Here is a 10,661-nt window from a genome sequence, read left to right as displayed (position 1 = left end):
GACATGTTGTGGACCACTGATGTCGGTTTTAGTTTCCTGGAAGCGGAGTCAGAGTGAGAGCTCTTCGTTTGTGTTCTATCTGTTCAGTAATCAGAGGCCGCAGAGATCCTCAGACAGCAGATCAGAGCTGGTGCTGACAGAGCTCACACACTGTCATTGATTTCATTCAGCATTCGAACTCTTTCCATTTAAAACTCTATATGTGATAATTTAAACCCAGTTAGACCAGCAGCTGTGAGACTGCAGACTGATGTAAACCTGGACCCAAGTTCTTCTTCTTCTTTTTTTCTTATTGTCTTTTTTTTAAATCTACTTTCCGGTTTCGGGCGGAGATGCCGGTCCAGATCCCGGACGATTCGGACTTCTCGTCGTTCAAGGATCAGTGTTTGAGTCCGGACGGATGGGTCAGCCGGTACAGTAAGGGAGGGGTGACGGTGTGGTGCCGCGATGAGGAGAGCCGGAGCGTCCAGAAACTCAAGGTGAGAAAATACAACACCTGAACATCATTCAATCATCGATGAGAGCGGGAGATAAGAAGTGTCACAGCCTGCTATCGGGATAAAAACCACAAGTTCAGAAGAAAGAAAGTAAAGAAAAAGTAGGATACCTTAAACTAGCCTATTAATAAAAAAAAAAAAAAGTGCAATCGAGTGTGAATCAAATTAAAAGTCGACAATTCGTATAAGAATAAAATCTCACCATGGAGAAACTGTAAACTGGATTTTTAAATTAAAAGTCACAAAAATTAGAATGAAACTTTTCCTACATTGAATGTTTTATAGACTAAGAACTTAAAAACAATTTTCATGCTCCAGTTCATTTTTTTAAAACTTTCTTTAATCAGAGCTGTGTCCATGGCAACCCAACTGCAGTCTGATATACAGAAATAAGATTTTAGAAAGCTGACCAATCAGAATCGAGTTTTTTCGACAATCTGTTGAGTAAATTGCAGTCAGATAACACAAAGAAAATCTTGAACGCCATCAACTATTGTGATAAATATTTCAAATGTAGCCAGGTGAGATCAGGTATAGTGACATCTGACACATTGGCAAAGATGTCCTCTCTATCTTCTGGTTATCATCACTCAGTCTGTAACTTGATTTGTCAGATTGGAGTTGAAGTTTAGAGCTGAAATTTATGACCAAAATCTTATCAGAATTCACAACTCATATAGGCTACACATCTGATTATAGGAATGAATCAAAAAGAGCTAAGGTGTTGTCCAATGAAGGCTGATTCTCCAAACTGACCCACCAAAAGACCCCCTAAACAATCTTGTACAGTCTGTGTAGTCGCAAACATAAATCTTCCAATACCAACAAATGCGTCCTTCATCAGTAGATTCTGCATTTAGATATCTGTTCTGACTGTCTTCATGATTCTTTGGTGAACACACTCACATCTGCACTGCTGTAAACTGGAAGTCTAATTCCACCTTCAAAAACAGCAAAGTGAAGCACAGTGTTGCTTTTCCATCCCTCAGGACTGATTGGTCCAGAGAGGATGACAGTTTGGGAAGTCCTGTGCTGTTTTCTTCTGTCTCTGCTATAGCATTATGAGTTATCCACTACTGAGCAGCTTGTCACTGCCGAAGAGAAAACGAGAAGGAAAACATTTCCCTGATGATTTATCGATCAAACAAGGTGACTTATCATAAATACATAGAAAATTAACTTATTCACTTCATTTTACCTGCCTGTCACCATGGCAACAGTTATCAATACCAGCTGCTGATATACAGACAGCTGACAGAGAGGATAGAGACAACAGCTGATCAGAGGTCACAAGCAGCTTATCAGAGGTTGAAAAAAACAGCTGGACAGAGGTTATAATAAGCTGATCAGAAGTCGTAAACAGCTAATTGAGGTCGCAAACAGCTAATCAGTGGATATGAACAGCTGATCGTTGGTCAAAAAACAGCTGATCAAAGGTTACAAACTGATGATAGGAGGTCACAAACTGCTGATCAGACGTTACACACTGATTATAGGAGGTCACAAGCATCTGATCAAAGGTTACACATTGATTATAGGAGGTCACAAACATCTGATCAAAGGTTACACACTGATTATAGGAGGTCACAAGCATCTGATCAAAGGTTACACATTGATGATAGGAGGTCACAAACGTCTGATCAGAGGTTGTTAACATCTGATCAACAGCCACCTCCTACTCCAGAGGAAACAGACCGTTGCCCGGCGTCAGGGTGCTGAAAAATTCAGAGCGGAAAAGAAAAGGTAACAGCTGAAACCTGAGCAGGAGGAGGACTTGGTCCAGCAGAGAGACCTGAACCTGCTCAGACTCCAGACTGGAATCCCTCCAGTTCAGAAACAGAACCTGTAACTCTGACCGGACTTTTCCTCAGCTTCACTTAAATGCAGATGTGAAGCTGAGTTTTTTTAGTTGCACAGGTCAGCGAGTATGTTAACTTCACTCCGTACATGAATACAAAAAATGACCAGAAGTTTTCTAGCCGCCACTGCGATGGCGTTTTCCTCCATCAATTAATGCATTGAATGTGAGCTGTCCCAAGAAGTGAACACGGTACGGTAATAATACTGTATGAGCAAATCTATTGATCAAATTTGATCAGCTTAGAAGAGACAGAGACTCTGTTTTTTTGATAGTAACAGGACAATTTTATTACATTTAAAAACATTTTAGAGAATGATTAGAAAAAAGTTAAATAAGATAACAAAAAACATTAGAGTTTTAGATTTAGATTGTTTTGTGCAAAGTGAAGACATTTTATAGAAAAGTATGACATGCTTGAGAACAGGTTTGGATCTGGTTCAGGTTAATCCTGGACTTGAAGACTGGAGGAGCAGATTTATGAAACTTCAGTTGAAATGAAACTCTGAAATACTCCAGTGATCCCGACAGGAGGAGACAAATGATAAAGAGGCGTAATTCCTTTATGTAAGAGCAGACCGAGGAGATAATGAGCTCTCTGATGGACTCTGTTTTATTTATGACTCTGGCCTGAAGATGCTCACAGCTCTGTCTGTCTCCTCAGGGCGTTCAGTTTGACCCCAGGCTGACCACAGGAAGTGAACTACTGTGGAGAGTGTGTGTGTGTGTGTGTGTGTGTGTGTGTGTGATACAAACACAGAGGGGATGATGAGGATGTTGAAGGCTCTTGTGTTAATAATTCAGGAAGTCTTTGTGGAGCTGCTAGGTGCTTCTTCTCTCACATGAATAATTAAGATCTCCTTGGAGCTGATGGCATTACAGATTCCACAAGAGAGAAATACAAATATATGAAAATAATAAATGTTTTCAGAGTTAAGTTGTCGAAATGTTTAGTAGTTTTTAATACCACTGTTTTTAAACTGAACAGTTATTTTAATTATAAATAGCATCGAATAGTGCCATAGCTTTAAAAATAACAACATCTTTTTCATAACATGTGTGTAGGAGAAGAAAGAATCCATCAAAAAATGCAAACAAACTCCTACACACACTGTCTAAACTGTGTGAAGGAGTTTGCCTCCAATAATTGTTAATTAAAAGAAAGAAATTACCCAATATTGGGTGTCAACGACTTCTATTGTAATGCCGTGGTATCAAACAAGTATCGATATATTTTTTTACTTGAATCATCAACGTTTAAAATTCTGGTATCGTAGAATTCTACCTCAGAGCTGGATTAAACCATTCCTGGGTGAATCATAGTACTTAAACATGTTGAGCTTAGTTTAACACAAAGACCAGCACCAGTGGGAAACTGCGAGCTAAACCTCATCAGACTGAATTGCAAATGATTTTATTAAACCTTAGAGATGCCAATAAGTGTACACTTTGAAGCTCACCAGCTTTCACCTTGCATATCCAGTGTGTTATCTTATTAACAGAGTTATCAGATGAGATGAAGCCTTTGATGAAGAAAAACACTGGAGTACAAAAGCTAGCCTATTTCCATTAAAGGAGAGAAGCTGCAGCAATTTTTGATACTATCATCATTGAAATAACAGCGATAGTATCGTTCTAAAACATGTCTGATAACCTTTAGTAAAGACAGAGTGAAATTAAAGCAAAAAAACAAGAACAAACTCTAAAATAGAACTTTCAATTGGCTCTTGACTCTGATATCAAACGGTGAGATTTCTCTGTACGCCGATGATGTTCTAATCGTATATCCTCAGGCCCAGCTGGTATAAAGAACATACACTTTTTGGAGGGTATAAGATCAATGATATGGAGTATTTGGCATGATCACCTTTACATTTCAGATTTAAATAAATGTTTCTGAAGTAGCTAGGCTAACAGTTCCCCCATGTTTTAGTCTTTGTGTTAAGTTAAAGTAAAAATGTCTCACTTCATCCTTCTTCTCCGACCTAAGATGGGCAGAAACAAGGTGTTTTTTAATGTCCGTCTGTAAGTCAGTGTCATTTTCCTTCCCTCTTATGTTTGGATAATGCAGTGTATACATTTCAAAACGGGTCTAGGTGAAGGTCACAGCGTCGTCGTTCTTTCATGAAACATTTCACACTGACCTGAGGGACTGGGTGGAAGCAGCAGATGTAGAGAGAGCTGCAGAGTGACGGACAGACAAAGACATGAAGCTCAGGACTTTATGAATGATTAACGCAGCAGAGCCATGCTGATTGAGTTACATGGAGCACTTTTTCAGCACTGACCCGCACAATATCTGATGGCCGCCGCTCAGCCAAGCCCTGCGCTCCTGTAAGAATGCAGCAGTGGAAAAAAAGTGACGTTATACAGTAAGCAGCATGTCATGACGTCTAAAACACTGAGGAGAAAAGCCTGCGTCCCGTCTGTTCAGCAAGAGATCTAAAGTGTAAGAAAACTTGGCTGAAATCTGGTGAACAAACCTACCTGTTGTTTGAGAACTAAGGTGAATTCTAGTTTCCCAAAAATAACTTTTTCCAATTTTCAAAGACACTTACAGCAAAGACATTAATATGCAAAAATGGAAATTTCCACATTTTGATTTTAGGTTTAGAGAACGATTGATCACTTGAACACTAAACTGGAAGTTTTGCATTGCTGACTTAATTCCTTTTCCAATATATATTTATATTGAGACTCTACTGATCTTGAAAATATTTGATGTTGAGTAAAAAAAAAAGAAAAGTAAATCAATTGAGCTGTGAGAGAGCAGGAGATCTGCAGAGAGAACGGCTTACCAGGACTAATGACTTCTTCCCCCTGGTCCTGAGAATGAAACAGGAGGTTACAGTAAGAGCACAGAGCTATAAAAATAAATCAAGATTTAATAAAGTGGTGAAATAAATGGTGAGAGCTCTGCAGCAGCAGCTCCTCTGTGTCTGCATGTCAGACCTTGAGCTTCAGATGTTATACAACACGTCCTACACGGCTTCATTTATAACTCTGAATACTCACAGAGATCTCCTCAGAGACTCACTGCAGCTGATTTAATGCTCCATAAATAATTAAATCAATAAATAAAAACCATAAAAAAAACATCTTAACCATTTAAACTACAGCAGCTCAGATATTAAACCATCTTTCTTCACACTGACGGACGTTATCTCACATCTTTTGTGGTGATAAAGATGATCCCCTGAACAGAAACTGCATACTCTAAATGTTCACAACATAAGTTTGAAATGTAATGCAATATGATTATAATATAATATAAAGAGATGTAATGCATGGTTGAATATTTCTCATGATGATGATGATGGGGATGATAATTGACTCTGAAGAAACAGCCTGCTGCAAACTGAAATCCTTCTCAAGGTCTCTCACACAAAACATGTTTGCTTCATTTCTTTAGAAACACTTCGGCTCTTTCAATTCCAGTATGTGTGGAGAGCTGCAGAAAGGAGGAACAACCTCCTGTGTAATGTAATCCTGCGTCCTCGCTGCTATCACCTAACAATAATGTAGCTCTAATTAATCTCAGATATCTAAATGGTTGTGAAAAGCACACTGAGATGTCATATATGAGGTTTAACTCCATTCTAGCTTCTTGTTTGTCAGTCCTCGCTGTTAGTCTTTGTTATGAGTCGTTGGCTGCACCAGAAGCCTCACAATGTTTGTCCATTGCTCTCAGAAGGTGTAACAATCAAGGACCAGCGCTTACAGGAATCCAATGGCCCATTGAGTGCTGCCATCTGGTGGTGGCCACTATGACTGCGCTTGCATCTCAGCATCTGTTGCTGCGTGTCCACGCTCATACAGTGTGTGTTTGTTGTGTTTTTTATTGTACACTTGATTTTTGTCCAAAGTTAAAGTTTGTTTCAACCGTTAGAGCAGCTGAGATCAAACACTACACTGTAACCAAGACGACCAGAGTTTGTAGTCAACTTTTTGATGTAGGAGACTAAACTTACTGCACTTGCTCGCCGTTCTTACCTGATTTATTTATCTGAAATGACACATTTTATTCTGAACCATTTTGTATTTCTGAACACATCCCAGTATTATCACAACACATCATCATACAACAGTTTGTATGATATCTTATGAAAAGATATGTACAATTTTTTAGTGCAAATTCCTCCTCATGTCGTCGATGTAACGGCTGTTAGGGGTTATAATATCATTTTCCTCTTTTACAAGAAGGTCGATCTCTGTAAAGATCCTTTCTGTAATGTGGTCAGACACTTGAAGCTGTCTCTCTGTGTGTGTTTCAGATGCGGATAGTGTGTAAAGACGTGACGGCAGAGACACTGTACGACGTCCTCCATGACACAAGCTACCGCAAGAAGTGGGACTCCAACATGATCGACACGTACGACATCGGCCGGCTGACCGCCAATGCCGACATCGGATATTACTCATGTCAGTTAATCTCTGCTCATCAATAAGACTCTACAGATAACATGCATTTATTTATGTCTGAAGCAGGGATATTTGTGTCTAAACGCATTGTTACTGTTTGTTGAAGGGAGGTGTCCAACTCCACTGAAGAACAGAGACTTTGTCACCATGAGATCTTGGCTTCCTCTCGGCAACGACTACCTGATCATCAACTACTCCGTCAAACACCCGGTAAGCAGTAACGATGGCTTCGACCTTGCTACCAAGAAGCTCTCCACATAAATATTGATGGCAAAATGTTATGTCAACACACCAATGTTTAGCAGGGACCCCAAGAGAGAGCTCAACCCCATTCAAGATACTTGTTCACTAAGTAACTCTCCTGGACAAAAATTCAGAATAAAAGCATTGTGTGAACACACTGGTTACTCATCTCAGACAAAAACAAAATCAGGCTTTTACTTTGAAAAACATACCAGAGCCATGTCCGGTGCATGCTTGGTGCTATCCAACTCGATACCCAGAGCTTGGCAACTCTCGTCAGACCGTGAGCAGTCGTTCTCTGACTCCAGACTGAACTCGCTGCTCACTTTCTCGTTGATGAGTTCCAAATGTACTCGTTCAGTTCACTGTTCACCAAAGACGTGAGCACCTTCAATACGCTCAGGCACAGCACAGTGCTCTGAAAAAAGTGCAGGATGGAGGGACGGATTGCCTCAGAGTGAGGGGGTCCAAATGATTGATTTTAAAAAGTGGTAACCCTAAAGGAGACTTAAAGGCTTTATATGCGAGTTCAAGATCCAGCAGATGTCGCCCTTGAGCACCAGCATGAAACCAAAACAACTTGCGCTGCATTGTTGTGTTAGCATGCTAATGCTACTGATCTTTATTATGCTCGTATCTTCACACTGCATGTAAATTTACCTGAAATGAGCGTGATCTAGAAACACAGTTAAGCAGTGAGTACAGTATGTTATTCTTCTTTTCTCTAGTCCCTCAATTAAACAACTTTTATACACGAGGGGAGGAGTCAGCCGGCCGTCCCGGCGATGTAAACAAAGTGAAGATAGGACTCTGAAAACTCTGAAAACATCACAGACAGTGGGACTCGGGTGTTACACCCATTGTAGACAGTCATGACTCACAGAGTTATTTTCAGAGGATATACTTGATTTATATTATATTTAAGTGTGAAAAATCACATATAAAGACTTTAAAAGATCAAAAATGTTTTTTCTACAAAGCTGTAAACATGTTTATTTCTGCCTTGAAAATTGATATTTTAATATGGGACCTGATGGGGGTTGACTCACTTTTGCAGACAGACTCTAGGGGAAACTCGAGGAACTGAAGTTTTTACTCTTATTTGGACACTGAAGTCAATTAAAATCAAGGTGCCACTAGATGTATGCTCTCACTGAACAACTCCACATCATCATGTATAATTTTCTCTATCTCTCTTGAAAATGTTCTTTATAAATGTTAATAATAATTAAACACCGCTTCATTCAGTAACTCTTCTCTGTGTCCCGTCAGCAACACCCTCCTAAGAAGGACTACGTCCGAGCCGTGTCCCTGCTGACAGGATACCTGATCCAGTCCAACGGAGCCAACTGCTCCACCCTCTACTACCTGACCCAGGTGGACCCCCGAGGTGAACACACACCATATAATGGTCCCTAACAGTAAATAACCAGTAAGCCCAGTACGAAGTCTGTGTTCAGAACAGGAAGAGTGTCTGTTTCCTCCAGCCATAAAAAATGCTGAGAAGCATCCTTTAACAATTTGTTGATGTCAGCTTTCTGGGCACAACATTTCTTTGGGTGTGTCTTTGAGGGATGTGTGTGTTTGATTTGTGCAATCTGCTACATGGCACACATAGATGCGTTACTGCAAACAGCTGTACTTACAGAAAAATGTATGTGTGACTCTTTACAGCACGTTTACATATTCAGACAAAAGTGAAGAAAATTATTATTATTATTATTATTTTATTTATTATGTGTGCTGCTTCCCTCTTGGCTAGGTCACCCTTGTGAAAGAGATCTTGATCTAATTACCTCGTTAAATAAAGAAAGGTTAAATAAAAAAAAAAAAATAGGAGAAGGATTAGAAGAGATATACTTTATTTTCAACCTCGTGTTCATGTACACAACCAGCTGCATCAAGAACGTAATTGTTCACATACTTGACCATGTGAACAAGACATTCAAAGAGGTTACTATAATGTTAATTCTGAGATCAGACCTAACATAATATTAATATCAGTAATCAATAGTGACATCAGATCAGCTCAGCTCAGAACTGTCCTCTGTCTTTCCACAAGTGAAAGTGTTTATAGTATATGCCTAGTATTATTTTATCTCTATTGTAATTTCTTGCTTTATTTAATTAATGTAAATATGTTTGTTTTTCTACTTTTTGCTATTTTTACTAATTATACTACTGTTTTTGAGCTGTTGTAACAAAGAAATTTGCCCCAGTGGGGGATCAATAAAGTTTATCTTTATCTTTGTCTTTATCAGACTGCTGACTGGTGAACAGAACACACAGTCTGCACTCCGTTTCTCCAACATTTCAAATCAAACACACCTCCGACTGAGGTTTCTCCTGTTAGTCCTTCATGTGGTTTAGAGATGTGACTGTGACAAGTTCAGAAAATGACTTTTTATATCTCTGCTTTTCTGTTTTGTTCTCTATAATTGTTGTGCTCCCTCGTGTCATTTGAACAAAAGCGTAACACTTCAGCGGCTCTGCTTCTCTCAGACAGAAAGGTTCTGATTGGATGTTAGCAGACAGCGGTGTGGGTTAGTGATGTGTCCTTCATGTGTCTGCAGGTTCGTTACCAAAGTGGGTGGTGAACAGAGTGTCTCAGTTAGTGGCTCCAAAGGTAAGAAGAACTCTTCATTAAGTTGAATATGAATCATTCTGATCTCTGTAGGCAACACAGTCTCAGCTCGTCCTCTCTGTGTCGTCCCCACAGGCCATGAGGAAGATCTACAAAGCCTCCCTGAAGTATCCCGAGTGGAAGAGGAAGCACAACCCGAGCCTGAAGCCGTGGATGTTTCCGGAGCAGAACACTCTGCCGTGTATCAACGTGTCGGAGCTGACGGTGCAGCGAGCCGATTCCCTGGAGAACATCGACGAGAGCGGGCTGAGCGAAGAGAAGCAGCACAGCGACGACGAAGAGACTTAAACTGCAGAGGGGACTGAAAAAACAACAACAAGATTTATCACTGATTTATTTACTTTGTTTGTTTGTTTGTTTGTCTGAACAATGAGAGCTGCACCGCACAATTCTGACTCATTTTCTGTTCATTTATTCAACGTCTTGTCTAAAAGTTTCTTTAATCCAGTTTCACTTTAGATTAGATCAGTTTAGCTATTAGAACAACCTTCGAAAGGTTTAATCTGGATACAAATATTATCAAAATGAATACACAAGCTTGATCCATGACCTTGATGACTAAGAACCGACACAGACACAATCCAAATAATCCTGATTTGATAAACCACTTTTTTTTTGACCTGACTTACTTGTGTTTTTTTCCCAGAGTTAAACTAGATTAAATATTCCTCATCCAGATCCAGGCTTTAAAGGACTAAATACTTTATCTGGATTATCAGAGCTCTATATTTGATGATACACTTTGTCCACAGGGGGCGCCAAAGTCCACACAAACTGAGAAAGTTCCACAGCTGCTCTAAATGTAATATATATATGTTTGATAATGATACTATCTGGTGAATCTTAATGTCTTGTTTATCCACTAGTTCACTGTTTAAAGGTTTAAGAATTCAGGAATAAAATATAATAAAAGTCTCAAGCGTGGACATCATTGTAGAAGTGTTGTTTTGCTTGACCTAAAAGTTTGATCACATTTAGTCCCTGTAATCCAGTCTGA

The 10,661-nt window shown here is 39.5% G+C and overlaps 1 protein-coding gene across 1 annotated transcript; it reads left to right on the top strand.

The window, feature by feature from the left end:
* Window positions 1–89: 89 nt before the first annotated feature.
* On the top strand, window positions 90–10,588 carry stard15 (StAR-related lipid transfer (START) domain containing 15). Its single transcript, XM_020656064.3, has 6 exons — window positions 90–479; window positions 6,630–6,777; window positions 6,884–6,987; window positions 8,293–8,410; window positions 9,594–9,646; window positions 9,740–10,588. The coding sequence occupies exons 1-6, from the start codon at window positions 333–335 to the stop codon at window positions 9,950–9,952; spliced, it is 783 nt and encodes a 260-aa protein (XP_020511720.1). The 5' UTR covers window positions 90–332; the 3' UTR covers window positions 9,953–10,588.
* Window positions 10,589–10,661: the final 73 nt, after the last annotated feature.

The sequence above is a fragment of the Labrus bergylta genome, chromosome 9 (genome assembly GCF_963930695.1).
Source record: "Labrus bergylta chromosome 9, fLabBer1.1, whole genome shotgun sequence".
Classification (NCBI taxonomy): Eukaryota; Metazoa; Chordata; class Actinopteri; order Labriformes; family Labridae; genus Labrus; species Labrus bergylta.
The sequence above is the reverse complement of the archived record's forward strand: the minus strand, read 5'-3'. Positions and strand labels throughout refer to the sequence as shown.

Bases quoted from the DNA above. Each gene is read 5' to 3' on its own strand.
- stard15 (XM_020656064.3), top strand. From the start codon at position 333: ATGCCGGTCCAGATCCCGGACGATTCGGACTTCTCGTCGTTCAAGGAT. The intron at 8,411-9,593 runs GTGAACACACAC...ATGTGTCTGCAG, and splicing joins GACCCAGGTGGACCCCCGAG to GTTCGTTACCAAAGTGGGTG. The intron at 9,647-9,739 runs GTAAGAAGAACT...TCGTCCCCACAG, and splicing joins CTCAGTTAGTGGCTCCAAAG to GCCATGAGGAAGATCTACAA.